This window comes from Globicephala melas, chromosome 10, assembly GCF_963455315.2.
Source record: "Globicephala melas chromosome 10, mGloMel1.2, whole genome shotgun sequence".
Classification (NCBI taxonomy): Eukaryota; Metazoa; Chordata; class Mammalia; order Artiodactyla; family Delphinidae; genus Globicephala; species Globicephala melas.
In genome coordinates this window covers 96847711-96874579 of record NC_083323.1, presented here as the reverse complement: position 1 = coordinate 96874579, position 26869 = coordinate 96847711, and the positions used below count along the sequence as shown (strand labels likewise).

The 26869-nt window shown below is 53.9% G+C and overlaps 1 protein-coding gene across 2 annotated transcripts in view; it reads right to left on the bottom strand.

Annotated features, from left to right (window-relative positions):
* The window catches only part of VWF (von Willebrand factor), a 199980-nt gene that overhangs the window by 61367 nt on the left and 111744 nt on the right, over positions 1–26869 (bottom strand). For both annotated transcript variants that reach the window (XM_060306367.2, XM_070046402.1), the window contains exons 17-24: positions 26732–26832; positions 22412–22607; positions 21201–21416; positions 17087–17327; positions 11265–11359; positions 9102–9262; positions 1723–1826; positions 576–714 (exon numbers count right to left, since the gene is read on the bottom strand). In XM_060306367.2, coding sequence (XP_060162350.1) covers positions 576–714; positions 1723–1826; positions 9102–9262; positions 11265–11359; positions 17087–17327; positions 21201–21416; positions 22412–22607; positions 26732–26832 — 1253 coding nt within the window. The remainder of the gene's footprint in view (positions 1–575; positions 715–1722; positions 1827–9101; positions 9263–11264; positions 11360–17086; positions 17328–21200; positions 21417–22411; positions 22608–26731; positions 26833–26869) is intronic.

Here is a 26869-nt window from a genome sequence, read left to right as displayed (position 1 = left end):
ACTTCCCTGGCGGTCCAGCGGTTAGGACCCTGCACTCTCACTGCCGAGGGCCCGGTTCAATCCCTGGCTGGGGAACTAAGATCCCAGAAGCCTCGAGGTGCGGCAAAAAAAAAAAAAAAGAGAATAGAACAGAATAAAATAGAATAGAATCACAGGGCGGGAACCGAACTCCAGGGGCATTTCAACCTTCTCTGAGTGGGCTGCTCACTGCCCAAGGATGGGGGCAGGAAGGGTGTTGGGGCTGAAATCCAGCCCGGGCTCCACTCCCCACTGGTACCCTGACTGAGGCCGTGTCTGCAGAAGGAAAGGGAGCCTTCCTCTCATTGCATTGTGCTGGGACTGGGGCGGATGGGAGCCTGCCCCACACCAAGGCCAGTCAACGAATGAGCTTCTGCCCCGTCCCGGGAGGCGTGCAGGTGAGCTGGAGGAACACAGCTATCACTCGAGTCTCGAGGTCCTGCCTCTCCAGGGGCTGGAAAATCACTCCCGTAGAAACCAGCCCCCAGAGCTGTTTCCACCGACAGAACGGTGGCATCCAGCCTGGGAGCACACCCACCCCCAAACCCTGCTCTCACCTGTGCCAGGACGTACTGGCACTCCCCGGGAAACAGGTACTTGAGCCCGTCAAAGGTGAGGTAGTGAGCCAGGCCCAGGGCGGAGCAGGTGGCGTCGCACACGTGGCCCGTGCAGTTCCACTTCCGGTCCCGACAGACACTGGGAACAGGATGAGGGGGGTGAGGGCGGGGCCTTGGGGGTCGGGACAGCAAGGACGCCACCCACCCTCCAGGAGGCCTCAGGAAGCGTCGGGAGGGTGGTCTGCAGCCTGTGGATCGGACCTCACAGGGCCCCGCGGTCATGAACCCACACATTTTTAGACCACGGGGCCCAGGAGGAGAGGGAAGCCATGCTGCCCCCCCACCCGTCACGAGGCAAAGAAGGGCCCTGGTTGGCTGAGGTGACCCAGGGACACTCTGTCACCACCTGCTCCGGACGTGCCAAAGCCCAGCCTCCCAGGATATCACCTGGGAGGGGCCACAGGGTCTCTACAGAAAAGACACTGAGGCCGATAGCCCCTCTGAGGCTAAGGGGACACACGTCCAGAATGGCAGGAAAATTCTGAGCTGGGGAAACAGTGACCAGCTGTGAGCTTCTGCCAGGAGAGGGTGGGCAGCAATGTATGTAAACCCGCAGCGACTTGCCGGCTGCCCTATGGCCCCATCCCTCCGCCCGGTAACAGAGCCGACATCAGGAAGCCCGACAGGGGCGGCAGCGGTGGAAAGCTCAGACCTCGGGCCCCAGACACTAAGCCCCTTACTGCCTGTCCCCGTGGCCCTTCCCTAAAGCTGTGCACTGCCCCAAAGAAAGGCACGGTGAGTGAGCAGAGCCTGGGGTTGTGTGAAGGATGGTCTCTCTCCAGGCAAGCACACTCGCAATATGGCTGGGGGACAGGACAAGGCCAGAGAAGGACCCCCGATCCCGTGCCCTGGGATAGCTTGGTCACGCATGCAGTGATGGATATGGCCCTCATCTTCCCCAGGAAACACTGCTGTCTAGAAAGTGTCCCCGTGGGGTGAGTACACAGGATGATAAAGTCTCCCATTTGACAGATGGAGAAACAGAGGCACAGAGAAAAGGAAAGGAGCCACGAGTGGGAGGGGAGCAAGTACCAGAGCAACACCCCACCCCCGTCCCCAGCATCCCTGGAACCCTTCCCGGCCTCACCAAGTATTGCAGTCCACCTTCACCGTCTCTCCGGGGGCGTACTCTCTGCCCTGGTGGAAGCAGGGACACCTTTCCAGGGCCACACACCTGTTGTCCTGCCGGACCTGAGGGAAAGCGATCCAGAAGTCTTGGTGCCGGAACGAGTGATCCAACAGCCGCGGCCAGAGGTGGCCCAGGGAGCCCACGCCCAGTCATGGGCTGGAATCCCGGCTCTTGTCTACACTGGTCCCCCTGGCTCAGCTGAAGACACTCTGACCCCCTCCGCCCTCATACACTGCAGGGGCAGGAGCCCTGGGACCTGGTGGAGACTCTGATAACACATGTCAGAAGCCCTTGAGACGTGCATCTCCTTAGACCCAGTAATTCCTCCAGAGGACTTCTCCAAAGGTAATAGAGTTATAGGCAAAAACTAATGTACAATTATTTATCATTCCAAAATAAAAATGGAAGCAACTAAGTGATTAAACCCATTAAGGCATCTCCAGGTGATGGTGTCCTGTGGAGCGCATTAAAGTCTGAAAAGTTTTGAGAACTACGTATGCTGTTAATTTCTAAAACAAGGGAGAAAAAAAACTGTATACACATATGGTCCCAATGATTAATATATATATGCATATATTTAAAAAAAAAAAAGTCTTGAAGGAAATATGTAAGTTGCCTCCAAAGGGCTTGGGAAGTGTAGAAGTTGCCTCTGGTGGGCTAGGATAAGGGAATCTTATTTTCTTTTTTCGTTTTTAAATTTTTTTTCTGAATGTTCTTCATTGAGCATCTACTATGTTCTATAGCTGAAAAAAATGGATAATGTATTTAATAAAGTGAATTAATTAGTGAACAATGCACTTAATGCCGTAGAGGTGAAAGTTGAATAGTGGCCACAGGCAGGGATGGACCAGAACCAGAGGCTGGGGGTTTTCAAGCCCTACGTGCACCCTTGTCACCCCGTCCCCTGATGGTCCAACACACCCTCACAGGGCCTGCCCTTCTTCCCACCCCCCCACCAGTGAAGGAGTAACTATGTGACAAGTTATACTCCTCAGGGGTTCCGGGGCCAGGAGGAAAAGAGCGAAGACCCGCTGGCCCCAGTGACCTGAGGGAGAGCTGGCCAAACCCACGCTGATCCCACACGGAGATCTGCTTCTGTCCCAACCCTAGGAGGCAGCCCCGGACGCCGGCTCTGCGTGACCCTGGGTGAAGGGACCACAGCACTCTGGTTCCAGAGCCACCCGAGGGGCGAGAAGCTGCTGGTCTGGGTCCCTTAGCATCTGTGCGATCCCATCACTCTGCAGACAAGCCTGGGTTCCCTGGGCCTAGAGCCAGACAAAGCCCTGGGACAGAGCGGTCTTGGGCTGAACAAAGACTAAACTCACGTGTGTGCATATGTGTGTGTGCATGCAAGTGTGTGTGTGCATGCGTCTGTGTTTGCATGCATGTGTTTGTGTGTGTGAGTTTGCATGTGTGTGCATGCATGTGTATGTGTGTGTATGTGTGGGTGCGTGCGTGCGTGTGTGTGTTTGTGTGTTGGAAGGGGTGGAAAGAAGAACCTCCATGACTCAGCCACCAGCTTCATGCAGCCTCTGGCGTGTTCCCGAGTCCCTGAGGCCTAAGGGAAGGGGCAGGATGGGAGCTAGAGTGAGGTAGATGCAGGCGGACCACGCTCTAGGTGGCTTGTACCTCCGGGGGCCACAATGTCCTTGGCAGACATCCAGCTTAGGCACCCGGGAGGGAGGACGGCAGCCCAGTGGGAACAGGGAGGATGGGAAACGTCCCTCCACCCCAGTCTTCAAAAGCCTTGCAATCAGGCTTCACCCCCACACCCCCCAAGCTCGTCATCTTTGATGTAAGTCCCAGACCCGCCACCTCGTGGCTACTCTGGGAATGACCGTGGCCTCCCTGTGGACCCCCGACCTGCTCGCCAGCCCGGGCTCCTGCAGTTAATGGAGACCAACCAGACAAAGAGCCTCGTTATGGGAAACATTATGTGAGGCGAGACGATGCAGGATGGATTCCAGAAAGCGGCCCTGCTCACCTCCCCTGAGCGGAAGGAAGCAGGCTGCGGGGAGGCTCCCAGGCCTCTTGGTCTGCGTGCTGGACGTTTTTACCTCTCTCCAGGGTGGTCAACCCACTGACAAAAAGTCCTGCACTCCCAGGGCCCAGGTAACCCCTCGCCTGAGCCAGGGGTGAGTCCCAGGGAGCCCGGCCCTCTTCCAAGGGACAGAAAACTCAAATCCCAGTTTGGCCATGAAACAATACTGTCACCCCCTTCCGAGCTCTCACTGACAAACCACATGGCTCCTCTCTGCCCTGCTTATTTTAGTGAAAGGAGATGACTAATGGATGGATTATGATATTAAAATAGGACCTTGGTATCAAATGAGGACAGGGGCATGGGTTTAGACCTAGGTCAGAGGTGGAGGAAGCAAAGTGGAGCCTTAAAGGGAGAGGAGAGGTTTCTCAGCAGGAGGCTCCCGACTTGGAACAGAAGATCAAATATCACCCGCCCAGCCAGAAGCACCCAGAGTCCTAAAGCGCTAAGAATCCACAGAGATAGGAAGATAAAGACACAAGCAGGAGACGACGGGATGGAGATGAGAACAGGTCCACGTGTAGGGCGGGCCAGTACAGCAGCCCCGAAGTGAACTTCGTGCAAGTCACTTACTTAAACTTCATGTTTGAAAAGAAGAGACCCATTCCTGCCTAGTCTTTTTCCCTTTAGGACACCAGAAGGATAATAAGATAAAGTTGACGAAAGTTGACGAATGTCCTTCAAGGACTTCAGAAGAAAACAGGCAGAAATAGCTGTCGCCATTGTTCACCAGCTCGTGACACCTTGAGTAAGAAAGGCGCGTGCTGAGAACACAGTCCTGGGTCTTGATCAGCAAGAAAAATTCTGAAGTAGAAAAAAACTGGCATTGTTGCTCTTCTCTGAAAAGGCCCCATCTTCACCCCGCCGTACTGACCCATTCTCCAGAATCTTTTATTGCCTTCCAGCTGTCCTCTGTTCTCCCCACCAATACTTCCAGCTCAATGCAGCTGCCTTCAACTAGATGTTTGCTAGAGGAAAGAATCTGATGAAATAACTCATGCGAAAGTGTGAATGACTTCCTATGAGGATTTATAAGGTAAGCTTTTTTAAGTTGTTTTTTATTAACCAAACTAAATTCATACCTAGTATATTTCAGTAAACATGATTAGGTGACAATTCATAGGAAGTGTAGGAGATATCTTTGAGACAGGAGGGCTTTCTTGGGCCTTTTAGAATTACATCTCGTAGGATTTACAGTGCGCACATGAGCGGCCCTCTCTGGATGGGCCCCTGAGCCCAAGCCCTACCTTTCAAAAAGCAGCACCAACCAAAGGGGAAAAGGGGGGAGGGATAAATTGGGAGATTGAGATTGACATGTACACACTACTATACATAAAATAGATGACTAATAAGAACCTGCTGTATAGCGCAGGGAACTCTATTCGATGTAATGACCTATATGGGAATAGAATCTAAAAAAGAGGGGATATATGTATATGTATAACTGATTCGCTTTGCTGTGCACCTGAAACTAACACAACATCGTAAATCAACTAGACTCCAATAAAAATTAATTTAAAAAAAAACAAAAAACACAAAAAAAACCAAGTAGCAGTGCCAAAGGCTTTTCAGTCTTCATAGTGGGCCAGTGAGAAAACTGGGCCTCAGAGGACCAGGGAAATGAACACACGTCTCAGCTGCTGAGAGCTTTTCCAGTACCAGCAGAACTGGGTACCAGTTTGGAAAATGTGACCACTGGACTTCAGGGCATAAGTGAGCATCTCCCAGACAGGGGTACTACACTGGGAGTCAGGAGGCCGGAATTTCCACTACACAGTTATGTAGCCTTGAATGGTTCTGTGTCCTTTCTCTCCTCGGTCTCCTTCTGTGTCCTTGGGGCAGGGCGGGACGGCGGCGGGGGGTGTTGAAAGCGTGAGTCTTAAGGGCTCCTGGCTCTGCCTGGAGACAATTACAGCCCCGACTGGGACGGAGTGAGCCGGGCGGTGGGTTGTGCTTTGCTGCCACCTCGTGGTAGAAGCAGGTAATAGTCTAATTTAAAGGCAGGAAGTGCATTCAAGGATTTTTTAACCGTAGAAAAATACTTGGGAAATTTTCTAGTGCAACCCCTTCATTTTATTGATCTAGTGGGTCTCACATGTGGATCCTGAGGTCCAAAACATTGCTCCCCAGTGTGTACTAACTTCCTATAGCATCTCTGTCCATAATATGGTTCATGCTTTTCCTCCATGAACTTCTTGTAACCGCGGTCATTAAACCACCACTTACGAAGCGACTTCCATGTACCCACCACTGTCACCTCCAACGCTCTCAAGAACCCTTCTGACCCAATTTTACAGGTGAGAAAAATAAAGACACAAAGATGTTAAGTGGCTTGCCACTCTGTTGAAGTAAACGTCAGGCGCCCAGATTCAAGCCTGGAAGCTCCGGGCAGCTTCTGTACCAACCACCCATCAGTGTGGTCAGAAAGCATCCTCACCCCTGGTCCTATGCAAGGAGACCTTGGCACCGGTGTCAGGAGCAGATGGAGTGAAGCAGAAAGACTCTGATCTGAGCGGGTACCAGGCCCGGAACAAACTGCAAAGAGGGGGGTGGTCCCCAGGACCAGTGCAGGTCTGTGAGGACGTGAGTGCAGCCAGGAGGGTAGCAGGTGTTTAGAAAATCACGTGCGACATATCCTGTCTGTTACTCATGTTTGCATGTCATTGCCTTTTGCTTCATTTTTCTGATAATTCACTTCTATTATATTTACAAAAGCTTTGGTCCACAACAGATTGGAAATTTATGAAAATGGGCCCTTCCTGGGTCTCTCCCGTGGACCAGAGGAGGGGGCCCGCCCAGCCTCTGAGACAGCCTCGGTTATGGACGAAAACAACAACTGAAGCTATTCGCATGATCCCACATGCCGCGGAGCAGCTAGGCCCGTGAGCCACAATTACTGAAGGCTACGCGTCTGGAGCCTGTGCTCTGCAACAAGAGAGGCTGCAATAGTGAGAGGCCCGCGCACCGCGATGAAGAGTGGCCCCCACTTGCCACAACTAGAGAAAGCCCTCGCGCAGAAACGAAGACCCAACACGGCAAAAATTAATTAATTAATTAATTAACTCCTACCCCCAACATCTTCTTTAAAAATTAAAAAAAAGTGCTTTCACATACGACTCCTTCAGGCCCATGTGTGAAGGCAGAGCAGGAATTCTGTGCCCATGTTACAAATGAGGCAACTGAGGCTCAGCGAAAGTGAATGTGCAAAATCAAGGAGCCAGGAAGCGGTGAGGCCGGGCTGGGCTCTCGGGCCCCTGTTCCTACTCTCCCTGCTCCCTGTGGGTCTGCCCCCCAGGAAGGAGCTGCTCCCCCCTACTCTCGAGTCCTCAGAACCCCTGACCTCTTCCCCCAAACCCTCAGTGACATGCCACAGCCTCCCACCTTCCACAGGGGATGGCCGACGAGACACACCCCCTCGGAGGATGTCTGCACCCATGGGCCCAAACAGTGTTTTCCGCTCCTTTTCCTTTGCGTGGAGGCCAAGAACACACCGCGCACTTCGTGAATCACCCAGACTTTCCTGCTCGCAGATCCGGCCTCCACGATTTGCATGTTAGCTGGCATCATAATGAAGCAGTTGTGAAAACAGCCCAGTCTCGTATCCCACAAGCCTCAAGTTCACAACCCCTGCGGCTGGGGTGAGAGACACCTTGTTAACATGACAGATGTTCAGAGACTGTCCTCGGGAGGCCAGAGGCTGCAGGAGTGCCCACGAGTCCCTAAGGATGCGTCCTCATCCTGCATTCAAAGCCTCGCTCTCCATTTGGGACAATAATGCAATTATTGTGGTTACTAATATTTAAGCCTCTCTGTACTATTTCCTTCGTGGGGAAAAAACAAGTTCATTTGAAAGAGCCCCTGATGCTTCCAGTCTCCTGAGCAGCATCCCTCTTTTTGCCAGAGCTTTCTCTGATGTCGGGAGAATTTCTTCTCCAAGTATGGAGAAGGAAGAGTCAAAATTAGAGGTCCTTGGGGTAAAAAAGAACAATATGGAAGTTTCCTCTCCACACTCCTATTTCTTGTCTGAGTTCCCCCCCTCCTTTATACCTCCTTCTGCTCAGGCACCAAACAAGATCTTCCTGTTTGGGGATGTTCCCTGGCCAATCTCTAGCTTCCCCGTTAGAAAAGATAGTTCTAGAATCCTCAGAGGCTAAGACAGAAGGGAGCACCCAGAGAGAATGGATAACAGCTAGTCTATCCGTCTCGGAGGAGAGAGGGCTGGAGAGAAAGAGAGAGACCGTGTGCCCTGCACACACCCCAGTCCGCAGCCTTCCTGAGGGCCGCTGGTGATGCATCTGAGTTTCCAGCTCCCACAGCCCAGGATACTGCCCCCAGGCCGAGGCCTGGGCATCACGAATGACCTTTACAGCCATTAAGAGGGCCATCTTGCCTCCCCCCACCAATTTTGGCCTCTAGGACTCTCACCCCAGCCCTCACTGCTCACGTTGGGTATGGGGAATTAGAGAAAGCAAGAAGACAGGATGCATTTGAAAGAGAAGAATCCAGAAGTTGCATCCTTCAGGGTGACAAGAATAGTCTATGTATATTTAATCCACAGATGTCCTAAGACTAGACTTGGGACGGAGCTAAGGGGGCCTGGGTGTGCTCAGGCCATTGCCACCACCAGGATGCGCTAGGAGCCAGGCGGCCGCAGACCAGCAGCGGGGGGGACCACGAGGAAGGGCTGGCCGAGGGTGACGGTTTGCAGCCTCAGCCCCAGAGACACGGAATGTTAGGAGCTGACCACGACCTCATGGCTCACCCTACAGATGAGGAAAGCAAGGCTCCGTGTGGGGAAGGGATTGGTGGGCCCGCGGCTTGCTGACGGCAGTGTCTTCTCCTGAGATACAGAGTTATACACATAAACGCAAGTCATATGCAAACATGTGTGCGTGTGTGTGTGTGCGTGTGCGTGCTTGTGTCTCCTCGTCTTCACACAACGGCACGCAGCCCTTGGGAAGTTCTAGTGGCAATGCCCAGTGGCACTTTTAAGAATTTTCCAGAAATCCTCGCCTCGCTCCCTAGGGCGCCGCTGTGCCAAGTTCTTGTATTTCTGTCAGCTCTCACCAAGAGGAAGATCAACCCCAACTCTCCCATCGGCTCTCTCCCTGCCTCTGGCGGCTGACTCAGCCACAGAGGACTCACCCCTGCCCCCGCCTGCAGCTCGTCTGCAGCCCCAGTGCCGTCCTTGCGGAGCTCTTGTTTCTTTCTCTCTCTGCCTCCGCAGCCCACCTCACTGCCCCCTGCCCGCGGGAGCCCGGCAGGTCTCCGTCCCTCTGCGGCTCGGGTGGCTTACCATGCCCGGGGGGCAGAGGCAGCCGGACACGCAGCCCATGCTCACGCACTCCAGGTCGTAGTTCTGGCAGGTTTTGGCGCACTCCAGCCCTTCGGCCCTCGGGCTGTCAGCAGGACACACCAGCTTGACCATGGGGGGCTGACAGGACAGGCTTCTTTTGCCTTGGAGTCAGGAAAACCAAAGAGACCATCATTGAAGGGGTGAATGGATCTGCCGTCTACGCTGTCCTTTGCCCCCTGCGTGCAGTCACTCAACCCCAGAGGCTCAGGCTGCCCACGCCCCGGGACAAGGCACTGCTGGACCTCCAGCTGGGGCCGGAACGGCAGCCTCATCTACTCGTCTGAGCTCTGACCTCTTCCTACACTGAAGACGCCTCTGTCGAGCTCAGCATCCCTCTAACGGCCCCCGGTCCTCATCTCCTTTGACCCTGCGCTGTTGCCTGCTGCACTGAATCAGGACGCGCTGCAGAAACGTCCAGAGCCAGGCTTGAAGGGACCTGGATGTGGGTGCTTAAAAGGAACCTTTGCTCCAACACATTTAATTTTAAATTCCTAAAATTAATTCAATCACAACTTTAAAGGGGGCTCTGCTCACGTGGCATCCTCTGTCCAGCCCCTGGCCATCCCAGCCGCTCTATTTCAACCTGTAACACTCCAACCCTGGACACTCCTACACTCCCTGCTTTGTCATTCTCCTCGCTCTGACATCACCATCTGAATGCCGTTTATTTTCCTTCTTTGTTGATTGCTCACCCGCATCCCACCCACACACTAGAACACAGGCTCCGTGCAGGCAGGGGGTTTTGTCACTTTGTTCACTGTTCTATCTCCTGGCAATTAGTAGGTATCACTGTGTTGACTGAGTAAATGATGACAGCAGGTAACTAACTGACACAGCACCTGTGTTTCAAAAACCCTGATGCATTGAATAGCATTTGTATCTTACATGCATATATAGCATGTAGTAGCTCTTATGGACAAGAAAGTCAGAATTCCCAGCCTTGTTTTTATATGGAAACTTTTGTTGGGAAACTGAAACCCTAAGAGGTTAAATGGCTTTTCCAAATAGCACAGAATTCTAGGAGTTTCCTGACTTTGAGAAAAAAAAAAAAAAAAAAAACCTTCCTGTCACTAGGCTAGAAGACTCTGGGCAAGAGAAGCATCAGACCTGAGAGGCAGAACGCAACAGAGAGGGGTGGAGTGTCGGAAAAAAAGTTACAATGAGAGACAGCAGGAAGAAGAAAGAGGCAGAGGGATGAGTGACCTTGAGGTCTGCTATGGACTGAATGTTTGTATCCCCCCCAAAATTCACATGGGGAAATCCTAACCCCCAAAGGTGATGCTATTAAGAGGTGAGGTTTGGGGCAGGTGATTGGGTCATGAAGGTGGAGCCCTCAGGAATGGGATTAGTCTCCTTAGAGGACACCCCACGGAGTTCCCTTGCCCCTTCCACCAGGTGAGCACACAGCAAGGACCCAGAGGTGGGCCCTCAGCCAGCCATGCGGACATCCTGTTCTTGGACACTTCACCAGGACCAGCCGGAAAACAAACGCTGGCACAGAGCTGTGTCACTGGGAGAGAGGGGGCCTTAGGAAAGTGAGAGGTAGGGAGAAGACGTCAAGCTGGAGGCTGAAAATAGCCCATTTATCTGCCTAAGGGCATCTCGCTCCCCCCTACCAGGAGGGTCCTTTCTAAGCAAGGATGTTGGGTCCTTCTGACCCACAAACGTGGACTATGGTCCCACCAGGTCTCCCTCCTGTGCCTTGTCCTTGAACAGCGCTGCACCTATTAGGACCTTCAAACTGAGGGCACCGAGTCCAAACTCCTCTGTCTCAAATCCACCAGAGAAGCTTTCTAAAGAGGTGTTCCGGTCACCGTGTCCCTCGGTAAAATGAGGCCGTGAAGGACCACTGTACCCACAGCTGCTCCCTGGGTTAAGGTCGCCATGGGCAGAAGAGGGATCTCCCTGTCCATCCTGCAGGCAGTTCAGTCTTTCCCCATCACAAAATTCAACTCCTCCTGCCTCAACCACTGGGATGTGTACATGCAAAGGCACCTCCAGGCCTGGAAGCCACACACACAAACGCATGCCTGAATGCAGCCAGTCCCTCACCCACACCATCTGAGCAGAGGGAGAGGAGAGCCCGTTGGGGGTGGTACTCACTGCGGTGGGACAGGGGGCTGCTGAGGACCGAGTCGGGCAGCAGGCTCCCCGGGGCTCCACTCGTGGAGCAGTGCATGAAGCCATCCTCACAGTAGCTGCAGAGAGGAGGTCACAGCCTGACTTAGAGGGATTCCCCACCTCCCACAGGGCGCTCTGCCCCCTCCGGCCGGGCTCCCATCCCATAACCTGGCTGAAACGCAGCTGCTGAGGCCACCAGTGACCTCCATGCCACTGGACCCAATGCAACTGTTTTCACTTCTTTTCTTACTTTACCTCCTTCCACATTAGTCATCCCTGTTGCCTGCTCCATCCTCTTCTACAAAAAGAAAACAAAACATCCCTCCTGGTTTTCCTCCCACTTTGCTGGTTGCTCGTCTCAGGCTCACTGTAGCTCCGCCCCCCTGAGGACTCATCCAGCCCCTCTCTCCTCCTCCTACTGTGTGTGCCATTTGCAAGTCCAGCCTCAACTACAGAGAGGACTCACAGATTCACATCAGCAGCTCCGATCTCTCCGTTGAACTTAAGATCCACGTATTGAAATGCTTATGTGATAACCACCTGTGTGGCTCAGTGTGCCCAAAACTGAGCTCACTGTCCCCCCTCCAAAGCCAATTCTCCCCCGGGGCTTGGATTCTTCGAATGAAACCACCATCCATCTAGTTTCACAAACCGGAAACCCAGGGCTCAGCCCTGACACTGCCTTCTCCCCACCCCCGACACCCTATGCATCCCCAGGCCCTGGGCTTGGTGGCTTGAATATCGCTGGAAGCCACAGCCACCTCCATCTCCACTGCTGAGCCCCACCCCCATCACCTGGATGGTGCAGAAGCCTTCCGACTGATGTCCTGCATCTCTCCTCACCTCCCTCCAAAACACATACCTCGTGGCAGCCCAAGTATCTTTGCAAAACCCAAATCTGATTATGTCACATTCCTGCTTGGAATCCTTCAATAGCTTCCCTTCAACAGGCCTTAGGATGAAGGTCAAACCCCTCCCATGGCCTCCCAGGTTCCACAGGGTCTGAGCCCTGCTACCCGTCCCCCATCCATCCCCCTGGCCTTCTTTTCATCCTGAAGGTGCATTGCCCCACTCAAATGCAAACGCTCCTGCACACACTGTTTCCTCTGACCTGACATTACTTACACACACACACACACACACACACACACACACACACACACACACAAAACCGCCTTTGTCCCCCCCCCCATTTCAAGCTTTCATAGACCACATACTTTGCTTCCTACCACACTTGTAACTTTACATGCATTTGAGTTATTATTTGGTTAACAACTCTCTCTGCCACTGGACTATAAGATCCAAGAGGGTAGGGACTTCCCTGGCAGTCCAGTGGTTAAGACACCGAGCTTCCACTGCACGGGGAGCAGGTTCGATCTCTGGTCAGGGAACTAAGATCCCATATGCCTAGTGGCGTGGCCAAAAAATAGAAAATAAAAAGATCCAAGAGGGTAGAAGCCATGGAAGATTGTCCCTCACTCCTCACCACCGTAAACAAGGCTGTGATTGACATCTTCATACATGTACCCTACATGAAGACCTCTAATATATATGCCCAGGTGCGACTACCAGGTGTGGATGTCCAATTCGCATAGACTGTGCCCCTGGCTCTCTCAGGTACAACTGGACTTGGGTTTGAAGGGAGCAAAGCACCTTCAGCATTCAAAGGAAGCCAGTGCATTGGAGAGGGGACAGGTAGCAGAGGTCAGATCCCATGGGGCCTGAGAGGCCGTGGGAGGGATTTGACCTTCATCCTAAGGCCTGTTGAGGGGAAGGTTTGGAAGGATTCCAAGCAGGAATGTGACATAATCAGATTGAGATTTTGAAACAATCCTGGGAGTATGTGAACAAGTCTGTGTCCACCAGGAGCAGGTCAGGGGCCCCATGTCCCATGGTCCTGCCAACACTTGGCATTATTCAGATTTCAAATTTTCCCAGTAAAACAGATACGCAGTAACGTTTATTGCTTCATTTTGCGTTTCGCTGATTATAATGATTTTGAACATTTTTAACGTGACTGCTGTTCAATCAGCAGCTGTTGAATGCACAAGGGAATCAGCCCTTCCCTCCCTGGGCCCATGCAGATTCTGCACTTCTGGTTTTTAACTAACACCTGGCTTAAAAAGATCCTTCCCCCAAATGCCATGTTCTATCTATCATTTGGACATGACCAAAAAGCTTAATTTTACTTTTAAAAAAAAGAAAACCTTGCAGGTAGGTTACAAGTCAACTCCTGGCTCACAGCTGGCCTCCCTGGAGTGAGCACTCCACTGCGATGGCTGTGTGGGTACCACACGAAAGGTCTGGAGAAACCTCCAGGTCACGTGTGCTTGCACCTTCCTACCACCTTTCCATGGGCATCACGAACACCTGCCCCAGCTGTGCTGATTCTTCAGTGTGTTGTCAGAAGAATAAAAATAAAAATAGAACCCTGGTGATCCAGTGGTTAAGAATCCGGCTTCCAATGCAGGGGACACAGGTTCAATCCCTGGTCGGGGAACTGGGATCCCACATGCTGCGGGGCAACTAAGCCCGCTCGCCGCAACTACTGAGCCCACGCGCCCTGGAGACCACGTGCCACAGCTAGAGAGAAGCCCGTGTGCCGCCACCGAGACTTAACACAGCCAAATAAATTAATTAATTAAAAAGAATAAAAATAAACAGCCACAGACAAGTCCCGAGTTCCCGCTGGCTCACATTCTCCCTGAAATCCAATTTTCTAAATGAAGTGGAGAAACAGATGATCTATAGCTTTCAGCCCTGGTGCCTGAAGGGGAGGCTGGGAAGAGGAGGTGGTCATGGAGAGGCCACTGATGCCCAAACCCTGAGAAGAGCCTGAAGCCAGGGCTACCCCCTGGCCCTCTGCCCACCCAGGAGCTGCTGTCCCCCACAACCTTCCTTCTGCTTCCGATATGCTAAAATTGGTTATTTTTACCAATACCAGCTGCATTGCTGTCCTCAGTCACCCCAGCCCCCTACCCTCTGTCTTCTTTCCTCACCACACTATGAAACAAGGGGGCCACTGTGACCTTCTGATCGCCATATTCAACAGCCTCTTCTTCGTGTAACGTGAAGAGTTCAAGGGTCCCTGGGTTCCAGCCACTTGCTGGATGATTTGGGAAAGTGATAATCTCTCTAAGCCTCCAATTCCTTACTAAAAAAGCAAGTCCTGCTTGCCTAACAGTGTTGTTTCAAGGCCCCAGAGAGAAACACCTTGAATATTATAGCTCGACAACTATGGTAAAACAACCACTGGGCTAAGGCCAAATGCCCAAGCCAACAGAAGATGGTACGACTCCCCTGTTCCCTTCATGTCCATGATATGGGCCCCTCCTGGTTCTGCCCTTTCCGCTGGCCTATTTTCTTTGGCCTCTCTCATGGGATCCCCTTTCTCCTCCCCTGGTCCTCTGAACATTCTCACATCTTTGGTCCTCGCCTCTTAGAAGCCTAGCTACTCTCACGGCTATAACTGGTACCTCCAGCCCCAATCTCTTACTCAAGCTCCAAACCCATAATTCCAGCCATCGGTTCCACTCATTCACCAAGATGCCCTCTCGGTCACTCAAAGTCATCGAGGCCAAAACCGAACTCATTATCTTCCCTCCACCTACAAAGAGCCCGCTTGCAGTTCTTGGTCTCGCTGTTCTCCCAAGCATTCAAGTTCAGAACCCTGGGACCACCTTCAATACACCTCCCCCTCCTCCCAAACATCCCACTGGTCTGTTTACCTTCCCGGCATCTCTAGCTCCTGACCCCCTGCGTCTTTGCTGCTATTACTTGGCCCAGGGCCTTACCTTCCGACTAGACTATGTCAACATCTTCCCACAACTGACCTCATAACTCATGCAGCTTCCAGAACCTACTCCCTAAAACTACACTTTGACCCTATTTCCTCTCTGCTCAAACCCTCCGAGGTCCCACGGCCTACTGCTCAAGCATCAGTCCTCACCTTACCTTCCACAGACCGACCCCTGATGCTGGTCCCAGCTTCCCCCCAGTCTTATCTTTCCCTCACGCACACATACGTTCCCCCAGAGGACTTACCTTGGTGACTGATGAGTATGCCTTGTGCATTTTAGTCCCCGGATCGCTGCTCCACCCCTAAAACCCTCCACCTCACTTCTTTTTTTTTTTTTTTGCGGTACGCGGGCCTCTCACTGTTGTGGCCTCTCCCGTTGCGGAGCACAGGCTCCGGACGCGCAGGCCCAGCGGCCATGGCTCACGGGCCCAGCCGCTCCGCGGCATGTGGGATCTTCCCGGACTGGGGCACGAACCCGCGTCCCCCGCATCGGTAGGCGGACTCTCAACCACTGCGCCACCAGGGAAGCCCCTCAACCTCACTTCTGCCAGTAGAATCCTCCTCAAACTCAAAAGTTACCTCCTGCACTGAGTCTTCCCCATTTCCTCCCAAACGGAAGAGATCCTTCCCTTTTCTGAACGAGCAGGGGTTTTTATGGTTCTGATACGGCGAGTCTACCACATATAGTTAGTTCATCTCAGTAAACATGAATGGTACCTACTTTGTATCAGAACGGTTAGCTGCTAGGGATCAGGGCCTAAGATACAGTCTCTACTCTTCAGGAGGTCACAGTCTAGAGGGGAGATTTAACACATTTTTGCATAAATCCAGGCCCAATGACCATAACTGTTTTAATACAAGTGTCAACAACCCACTTTGGATATAGGAGATTGGGAAGGATGGCAAATTAATCTCAATGGAGTGATGAGAAAAAGCTTCATGCCAAATGCAACGTGCAGACCCTGATTGGATCTTGACTTGGACAAACCAATTGTAAAAAGACATTTGGGGACAATCAGGAAAAAGTGAACATGGATTGAATATTAGATGTTACGAAGGAATGATCGTTAATGTTTAGGTTAATAATGGTATTGTGGTTAGATTTATTTTTTTTAAGTGTTTCTCTGTTGGAAATACATACTGAAGTATTTTCAGATGAAATGAAATAATATCTGAGGTGTTCTTTAAATTATTCCAGCCAAAAAGGGGAGAAAGGAATCGATCAAACCAGAGTGGCGAAGTGGTGATAATTATGGAGGCTGGGGCTGGATGCATTAGGGCCCCTTACACTATTCTCTCCAGTTTGATGTCTGAAATTTTCCATAATCAGGACATTTCAACTGGTTTCCCTCATAGATTGTCAGCTTCTCTGGGGCCCATCCTGTGTCTGGTTCATCTTTAGGTTACAATCTCTAGCCCAGCGCTGAGACAGAACTGGTGCCAATGAGGCGTTTATAAATGTTGTTACAAATTTCTTCCGCGACCGTGACAGCCCTGCTGACTGACCATGACCAAGGGCCTGGGTGAAGGACAGCAGGAAGCGCGCGTGACCTGGAGCTGTTTTTCGGGAAAAGCGTGAAGCGAGTCAGGACGGTGGTGCACCCTTGAGGCAATGCTGCTACGGTATGTCTCCTCCTGGCTCGAGTGCTTCCGCCTGAGGATGCCGACAGGAGGCTGAAGGGGAGCGGGGCAAGGAGAGCTCCCCTCTTTTGTTCTAGAAAAGGGAAGCTGAGACCTAGTGCAGAGAAATGGGGCTTCACACGTGACAGCTGGCTTACTGTTCATCACTTACTTCTGCCGCCAGCCTGGAGCTCCAGTGCCCTGCACAGCAAGGCAGTCGGAAGACCGGGGTGAAATCTCAGCTTTGCTCCCGACTTGCTGTGCAACGCTGGACAGGCACTGCCTGTCCTGGGCGTCAGTTTACCCATCCATGAAATGAAGGACATGGAGGAACGTTTCCCTGCCCTGCCGTTCCCGAGGTCCCCAGTCCCACTGCTCGACTTACCACATGGTGTGATGGTCCGAGAAGACGTCTTCGGGCTGGAAGATCTCGCCGTCGTAGTAACAGGGGCACTGGGCCTTGGGCACACAGGCCCCGGTCTCATCCAGGTAGAGCCCCAGGGGGCAGAAGCAGCCCTCCAGGCAGACCTCAGTGCATTCCTCGTCCGGGTAAGAGAGGGAGCGGCAGGTGAGGTTGCAGGGGGTCCCGCACTGCAGGTACACCTGGCCTCGTGGGCAGCTCAGCGCTGAGGAGAGAGGGCGGGGGAAGGACAGCCTCAGTGGAAGCATTAAGATGACCAGGACTGTGGTTCTAGGACCGGGGGTGCCACCCCTTGCCGCTGGGACCCCCAGTCATATCCGTACAGTCACTGCCTTCTCTTCCCACTGTGAGCAAAAGTGTGTTTTTATTTTCACGAACATCTGTTCTAATCACGGACGTACACGTTTTCTCCTCTGCTTAACCAGGGGGACCATGCTTTGGTCATCTCTGAATTCTCAAAGCCTGGGACATAGTAGAAATCCTAGTGGATTTTAGGGCTGTAGATATTAAAAAGGACTGGCAGGGATGGGCAAGGGCATTTCTTCCCTGATGATAATAACAATAACAGCTCCGTTAACTGAGCACCCACTGAACACCCTGCTCTTCACCGTGGGTTTTATGCCTTGGCTGCCTCTCAGTGCATTAGATCTCACAACCCCGCCCCCCCCCCCGCCCCGAGGTAAGAAACCTGAAACTTAACTTAGTAACTCATCAGGGTCACGCCTCCCAGGTAGAGGCCGAGGCAGGATTTGAACCCAGCTCTCTGTGACCCCAAAGCTCACGCTCTTAACCATTATGCTCTAGAAAGGAAATGGTCCCCTAGGAACCAGGCTTTGGGGACGTGACGGTCACAGAGAGCAGGGACACCCTTACACCTGCCCCAGCAACGCAGGCAGCGTCCACCTACCCACAGCCCTCACCCCACCCCCCGGCCTCCCACACAAGAAACGGCACAACAGACACAGGCTGACAGGAAGCACGGCAACGCGGCAAAGCAGCTAAGGGAGTGAGTGGGCGCCGGATCCCCAATTCCTGGGTTCAAGTCCCAGTGCCACCTCTAGTTAGCACTGTCCTCTCTGGAATATAAAAATAACGTCCACCCGGGTCGCTGTGAAGGTTAAGTGAGTGCAGAGCCCCGCCTGGCAGGGGGTGGATGTTTGCTGCTTTATTGCCCTCCGTGATAACGGGAAATGCAGTCCCAGCTCCACAGGCTCCAGACAAAGGTCCCCTCCTAAGAGGACCCAGCACTCAGCCCGCTCTGCACTCACGGCCCTCTCGCGAGCACCCTGATGATGGAATCCTTTACTGGGGGGTGGGGGGTGTTGGGGGAGGCCCTAGGCTCTTTCACAACACTTTCTCGTTGCTGATCAGCTGTCGTCCAAGAAATGAGAATCTCCCTGGGGACACTCCTCCCGGGACCATTAGAACCTTCCCCTCCCTGTCAGGAGCCATTTCTACAGCAGAAACCCGCTGGCTGTGTTCCACAGGGGCTGGAAACGGAAAGCCTGGCCATGAACCTCAGAAACGGCCAAGCCCTGCAACCTCCCTGCCTACAACTGCTCCGGGGGTGGTGTTTGAGGGGAGGGGTTTTAACCATATTAGACACAGGCTTTTCTCTGAACCAGCGGAGAGGCTGGGTCATTGGATGAATATTTAGAGCAAAGGCAGATTAAGATGGGACTGCGTTGGGCCATAAAGATGGGAATTCCATTCAATCCATTGAGCCTACGCCTAAAAGGGCAATCTCCCCCATCCAGGAGGAGCAGGAAGGCTTTTCTCTCTGGGGAGCTGGCCCGGAGCTGTGTTAAATCGCTCCTTCTTCCCCAGAGGTAATGTGCGTCAGTTTAACAGATGTTGACTATGTGTCCACGGCGTGGCAGGGGCTCTGCTAGGCTGGGGGATGCAGAGACAGTAAGACTTGGTCCCTGCCTGCCAGAGGCCCGTGGTCTTGTCTTTCCAAAGGAAGCATAACCAGTTTACAAGGAAAAACATGTGTTGTGGGCTTCCCTGGTGGCGCAGTGGTTGAGAGTCCGCCTGCCGATGCAGGGGACGCGGGTTCGTGCCCCGGTCCGGGAAGATCCCACATGCCGTGGAGCGGCTGGGCCCGTGAGCTATGGCCGCTGAGCCTGCGCGTCCGGAGCCTGCGCTCCGCAACGGGAGAGGCCACAACAGTGAGAGGCCCGCGTACCACAAAAAAAACAAAAAAAACAAAAAACAAAACATGTGTTGTGCTTCTCCGGACTCTCCTCACAGCACCCTGCGAAGCAGCTACGCAATCAGGCCTTGCTCCAGGAGTGTCCCCCAGTGGGTGTGGCCTCTTCTTGGGGATGCAGTTAGTGGTTTAGGGAGTCTGTTCATTTCTCAGGAAGGGAACATGAGGTGCAGGATGAAGGTAGGAGCCCAGGCATCCCGCCTACCTTCCTCAGGCCTCAGAGGGACAACCCGTGACCACCTGGCTGGTTTTCACTGGTTCAACTCATAGAGACAGACTCCTCTTGTCCTTAAAAGTCTCCAGGGACAGGTCCTTCCCACCACCCACACTTCCTGCCTCAGGAGCCAGGAAACTCTAAACAAAGCTCAGCGCCCGCTGCTGCGGGGTCAGCTCACCCCCTCTTGTTCTGTTCTGGGTGGAGGTTAAGAACAGCTGCTCCTGAAGTTTAAAGAATATTTCGGTAAGCCCTCAGCATGCTGGGAGACTGTCCTAAATTAGGAACCCCCTCGGATGCTGTAGCACAGGGACGATGCCTAATTTCTAACACTGGGGGACCACCAAAGCACAGTCACAGACAGACGCCACTTACTCCAAATTACGCCCCCAATTTCTGAACAGCAAATGCTGATAAGGGTTTTTGGAGGGTGAAGTAAAGCGCTCGAAGCAAGTTACCCAGAAAGGTCCCAGCCTCAGTTCTCCCAGCTGCTGGCCCGTGACCCCGTGACACCCCAGGGCTAGAGGGACAGGGGCACAACCTCACACATCTAAACACTTGTTGCATTGCGTCCTTACTTTGTCTCTGCTTCTTGTTTTTATAAGGTGGCTTAGACTCGAATCATAACTTGGCTCATTTGACCCCAAATAGTGACACTTCTAGAGCCCCTAAACCTAAACTTCTCTTCAAATACATGATATTAAGACCTTTTGCCATTTCTTGTAGTCCCTATTTTCCTGCTCTGTCAGAATCACTGACATTTTAGTCTCCAAACGCATCTACTTCACCCTATAAATCGGAGTATCCACTAGACCTTATCCTCCTTGAACGCCTTCACTTCTACGCATCCCAACTGTTATTCCATCAACAGAAACAACATTTTTGTCAAGAAAGTGCCTTTTAAAAGCCTGATCAAGTGCACCGCCTCCAGAAAGCCTTCCTTGGTTACCCCGACCTTACTCTACTAATTCTCTTGCTCACTGTGACAGGCACCTAGTAGGGAGGCAGCTTCCATCTGTGCCTCAAAAAGGAAGGTCGAGGCCCTGAAGCACTGCGACAGCCTCACCACGCAGGGCACTCGGCAAATGTTCCCAGAGCGACAGTACCAACCAACCAGGGACCAGAGTGTGGGGCAGACACCAACTCCGGTGCCGGCATCTACCAGTGCAGCTTGGGGCTCTCACGTCGTCTGGGGACGAGGATGTTATTCTACTTTACATGACTTCACGCGGTGCTGGAGATGTGGGCGGGGACTGCCCCGATGGTTTGCCCGAAGTTATAAGCAGAGGATTGGTACCTGCATCTCCCATCACTTCATCAGATCCTCCAGGGATGCAGGGACCCACTGACTCCTCAACCCGGCCCTACATGCATCCCACGCTAGGTGGCAGCGACCACAGGAAATCTCTACCAGGCAGGGACGCCAAGGTTCTAGGCCCCCAGGTAGGGGGTCAACTTGCCCTCCAGGTACAGGTCCGTCCCCATCGCCCTGTCCTTCGGGGAGATGAGAATCGAGAGGAGACGGGAGGGGATGCCCTGGGCCCGTTCAGACAGCGCTCTGAACAGGACCAGCGCGGAGGCCGCAGGGCATCCGAGTGGATCCCGCTAGGTGGCGTGGCGTTGGAAGGGCAGCGGGCGGGGAGGACACCCACCGCAGAAGCTGGGCTCCCGCCAGCCGATCCGCACGCCGCTCCGGGCACAGGCCGCCGCGTAGTTGGCCACCGCGTCGCACAGGCAGTCTCTGCCGTTGGTGCAGGAGCACACGTCGTAGCGGCAGTTCTGCAGATAGGGCAGCGGGCCCACGGCGCCGTGGCAGGCCTTGAACTTGGGCGACGTCAGGATGGCGCAGGACTCGTCCGCGAATCTGGCTGTGGGGAGAGGAGCGGCGTGGTCTGAGGCGCCGGCAGGCGATGCGCGCGCGGACCCCAGGGTCACCGGCTCAGGCTCGAAATCCCCGTCCCCGCCCCTCCCTCGCTGCAGCAGCGGTAAAAACAAATTCTCTCAGGTCTGGGAATTATGGCGATTTTTCTTCCGCAGCCAATATACTTTCCTGATGGCTTAAATACATAATCAACCACATTTCCTAGGGAGAAACTGATGAGTTCCCTGATGAGTAAGAGGGTAAGAGGGGGCAGTCGATGTAGGCCTGAGGACGCTACCGCAGACGCATCTGCCCATGGCCAGCCCCGTGCATCTATCTTACGATAATTTAATTGCTGCTCCAAGAGACCGAGAACGTCCAGGGGAAGAACTACGGGCTACTCTTTTCTTTCCCAGGGTGTGGCCCACGGAGGGTGCTCAATAGACTTTGAAGAATAAATGGTCCAGATGAAGATCATCAAATGCTGATGGTGAAAACAAAGACCCACCTCCCCCAACGGTGGGCGCACCATCCACGGAATGCACTGGAACCCGGGGGAATCTCAGGGTTCTGGGGGCGCGCCTGCCCCTCCCCCACGGTGGGGGCACCGTCCACGGAATGCACTGGAACCCGGGGGAATCTCAGGGTTCTGGGGGCGCGCCTGCGCCTCCCCCCCACGGTGGGCACACCGTCCACGGAATGCACTGGAACCCGGGGGAATCTCAGGGTTCTGGGGGCGCGCCTGCCCCTCTCCCCCCATGGTGGGCGCACCGTCCACGGAATGCACTGGAACCCGGGGGAACCTCAGGGTTCTGGGGGCACGCCTGGCTCCCCCCCAAGGGTGGGCGCACCGTCCACGGAATGCACTGGAACCCGGGGGAATCTCAGGGTTCTGGGGGCGCGCCTGCCCCTCCCCCCACGGTGGGCGCACCGTCCATGGAATGCACTGGAACCCGAGGGAGCTCGGGGCTCCGGGGGCCCCCGAGTCCAGGTCTCACATACTCAGGCGCGGGTTGAGGCTGCAGGGGTCGCTGGGCTGCTTCTGTAGGTCCTCGCAGTCCGCACGCAGCTTCCAGGAGTTTCCGAAGTGCTCCACCAGGGGCTCCACCAGGCCCGCGGGCGTCAGGAAGTCGTCCCCCTGGTTGCCGTTGTAATTCCCGCACAGGCCGCACGTCCTCCCCGAGTAGACCGGGGACAGCTGCGGGGGACAGACCACCTTGGAGCAGCCGCCAAAGCAGCCACAGCCTCCTTGGTCTCATGAGATGGTTTTCATCATCAAAAGCGATCCCCAGGTGAAAAATAAATATGAATTTAATAAACCACAGCTAAGCCCTAGGCTGCAAAAGAAAATAAAACGGGAACTGCAGTATCTTCACCAGCAGCTCCGTGCCCCCTCTTAAATCCTTTGAGTCAGAGACCTGTCCTGCAGGAGAGGGTTTAGAGATTATCCTGTCACTTAAAGACAGGGACACAGAGAGGGACAGCAACTTGCCTGAGGTCACAGAGCTGCGACCAGTGGATGGGCGGAGCTCCATCACCCTGCCTGTCAGAGGAGATGCCCAGGGGCATGGAGTGCAAAGCCAGCGCCCCTTTCTTGCACACTTATCTCTGACACACACATGGGCGAAGCAGGCTGAGCTGTTATGGTGCAACTCTTCTTAGAACGTACATTGGGTGACAAAGAAAAACACCTTCCTAACTTCTTTTTGTTTTTTTAAAATAAATTTATTTATTTTATTTATTTATTTTTTTGGCTGCATGGGGTCTTCGTTGTGGTGCACAGGCTTTCCCTAGTTGCGGCGAGCAGGGCCTACTCTTCATTACAGTGCACGGGCTTCTCATTCTTCCTGGACCAGGGCTCGAACCTGTGTCCCCTGCACTGGCAGGCGGATTCTTAAACACTCAGCCACCGTCCCCCTTCCTAACTTCTTGATTTTGACTTGGCCACTGAGCATCACTGAGGAAAAAAGGCCCCGAGCCAAGAGGACCCCGGGGGTTGTGATCATGATCAGAGGAGGTGGGGTCAGCGAGGACCCGGGGGCAGCCTGCGAGGGTGAGCAGCGGGGGATGCAGGCCACCGGCACGTGGCTTGTTCTCCTGCTTCTGAGTCCGGGATGCACATTCAGGAACGTTTTGGGGAGTCGAGCCTGTCTCTCACACGGTATGGCCGGGGGCATCTGCTGGTGTCTACTGAGGGGGGTCCTGGTTCAAACTGGAGCAGAAGCTGGGACCCCAGGGCCCTGACTTGCTCTGCAATTTACCAGGGTTAAACTGTGGCTGCGGAACCTCCCTGTGTTCTGATACCTGCTGGGCCGGGCTTTGTGAGGTCATCTCCTGGAGCCCCTTCCAGCTCTGACTTGACAAGATGCAGGATGAACAAGCTAGTGCGGGTTCCAAACCCGTATAAATTGTACCCAAGTAAATATCATTAATAAGAAGGAGGATGGAGTAGCGTTTCCTCGTTTGCTTGACAAACAGCAAGCGTTGGCGCCTCAGGCACCAGCCCTCCCCTGACCTCGCAGTGAGAACGTCAGTCCTCCCCGCCCAGCACTTCCTGCCCCTCCTTTGCTTTCCCTCTCTCTCCCTCGCCAGGATTTATCGCCTTCTAACACGTGACACAATTTCCTTGTTGGTCTGCTTACTGTGCGTCTCCCCCCATCAGAATTTAAACTAAACGAAGCCAGGATTCTGGTCCGCTTTGTTTCACTGTTGGACCTCGGCCACCAATTCGGTGCGTGGATGGTTGAACAGTGTCTGGACGGATTCGTGAGTGAGCGAGGCTCCCCTCCGGACGCCGACACCCAAGGCCAGCCCCGGCGAAGCAGTGAAGCCGGGGAGGCGTCTGTCCCCTCACCTCCGTCTCAGTGTCCGCTCTCTTCCCTCCTAGTTCTCAGGCCCTGAGCACCTCAGGCTCCCCAGGTCACCTCGGGCACACCCGCCAGGTCTGCCGTCTCCACCCTCCCCCACTCTCTAAGCCTGTCTCCTTCCGTCCCAGGGGCTTGTCTCAGAGGTTGGCTCAGCAAGGGTTAGGAGGGTGCGCATGCTGGTGGGAGCCAGGCCAGGCTGCCCTCCTCCCGGCCCGCAGTGCCTCGACTGTCCGAGATCAGGGACTTGGAGAACGCACTTGCTATCTGCTATCTGAAATAGCAGTGTCACTTCTGACAGGATGAAAAGTGTCCGAGTCCCTTCTACTCCGCTTGGCCTAATGCCGAGCTGCGCCCGCATCACAGCCAGCAGGGCCTGGACCTCGGGACCCGTGCCTCAGCCGGGGAGCCACTGGCAGCCCCTCATCCCACCTCATCTGGCTGCTGCCCCCCGGGGGGTGGGGGCCCCGCCCTGCCGCTCCCTGCCGTCCTAACCTCCAGCAGGGGTCTTCAGCTCGGTGGTCCCCACAAACCCTGGGGTCAGCATGGGGACACGTTCCCTCCACCCCATCCACAAACGCCCCCTTTCCTCCTCCAGCCGAAACACATAGCGCATTCCCCAGGCCCCGGGGTCGTCTGCCCTGTCCTGAGTCTTGACCAGGGAAGGCTTCTTCTCTTTAGCCAAACTGACCAAACGTAGCCGCAGAGATAACCCTGCATCTCATTCCCACAGAAACAAGTGCCCCTTCTCTCCTCAGAGGAGACAGATAAACCTGAGGCAGGGAGGTCAGCCACCCGAGACAAGACCAAGGTATATGTGCCTGCTGAAGGCGGGGAGGGGCACCTGACAGATCAACAGCACCCTCTCGGTGTGGTGGGAGATGCCTGAGAAAGTGGGACGGCTGACAGGGGCACCACCCTTGAAGACCAGGCTGCAGGAGACCCAAGTTCTGCTCTCACTCTGTAACCAACTGACTGGGAGTCACTTTCCTGCTCCAGAAAAGATAGGATCTTTATTTCCAACTGTACTTGAGGGGTTGATAAGATCTCCAAAAACCTTCATGTTCTATAGTGTGTGGTCATAGTTTTATTTTTTATAAAAGAAAAAAAAAGGCGTTAATTTGGAACTTTCTCAGGGTCTTCAAAGACAAGAGAAAGAAAGAACATGACATCACGAGGAAGGAGACCACCAGGAGGTCATCGAGGACACCCCAGGCGCCCATCACGGGATCATACCGAGGGCTTATGGAACACGGAACCTCTGGAAGCAGGAGGGGACACTCCAGGGATCCTAATGTATTCAGGGCGGGGGTTCTCAAAGTGTGGACATGGGACCCATGGCAGGGGGTGATCCCTGAGACCCTTTCAAAGGGTCCACGAGGCCAAAACTATTTTCATAATCACACGAAAACGTTACTTGGCTTTTTCCCTCTCATCTGTACAAGTGCGCAGTGGACTTTTCCAGAGTCTGCTTGACATGTAATATTGCAGAAGATTGAACCCAGAAGCAGATGAGACTCCAGCTGTCTTCCATTAAGCCAGCCATTAAAGAAATTTGCAGAAACATAAAACAGTGGTATTCTCACTACCTAATTTTGTTTCGGAAAACAGATTTTTTAACGTTTATATCAATGTGTAGTCGCTTTACTATTGTTATTTTTTAATGAATTAATAAATGTCTCTGATTTAATTTCTAATCTGGTAAGTATCAATGGCTATAACCTCCGTAAAGGATCTCGGGGTTCTCCATAATTCTGAAGAGTGCAAAGGCATCTGAAGACCTAAGAGTGAGAAGCGCTGGTCTACTGGGGGCGACGCTGCCCGGGGAGCTGATCGGGTGCGCAGTCCTGGGCGCGTCTCCCAGCCTCCATGAGCCTTGCTTGCTTCGTTCATGAAATGGCAGTGACAATACCTTCCAGGGAAATTTCCAGAGGGAAACAAGCCCTGTGAAACACATGGCTTCCCCTCCCAGCATGACTCTAGGGCCACAGAAAGCAGAGGAAGTGGCCCCTAGGCTGCAGAGGCCCCGGGACCACGGGAGGGGGTTGGTAGTTCCCAGGACAACCTTTCACAGGCAGTGGGTACACGACACAGGGTCTTGGCTGTGAGTCCCACTGTGGGCGCCCCGCCCCGGGGAACACCCCCTGATTCCAGACCTGGTTGCAGCCAGGAGCATGGGCAGCAAATCAACTGCTTCTCCAGCCCCGCATGAGCCCATCCAGTCTGGACACCCCTTGGGGTACCAGAGCCCAGCACCCGGGAACTCCCGGGGTGAACAAGGGGCATCCAGACAGCAAACACCAGCCTCTTATACACAGAGAGGCCTGTTCCTCGCTCTGGGGGCGCAGGGCCGGGGGAGAAAGGAATTCCCCGCCCACCCTTGACCTCTCCCCCCAGAGCACAACGGGGACTTTGTAAGGTCTGGCTGCAGCGTGGCCGTGCTCAGGAGGGCACCTACCTTCACCAGCAGCCTCCCGCGGCCGTCCCAGTCTATCTGCAGGTCCTCCCCGTAGCTGAGGTGCACGGAGGCCATCACAGTGTGCTGGATGCGGAGGTCACCTGGAACCCAGCAAGGACGGGATTTAGGCTAAGATGG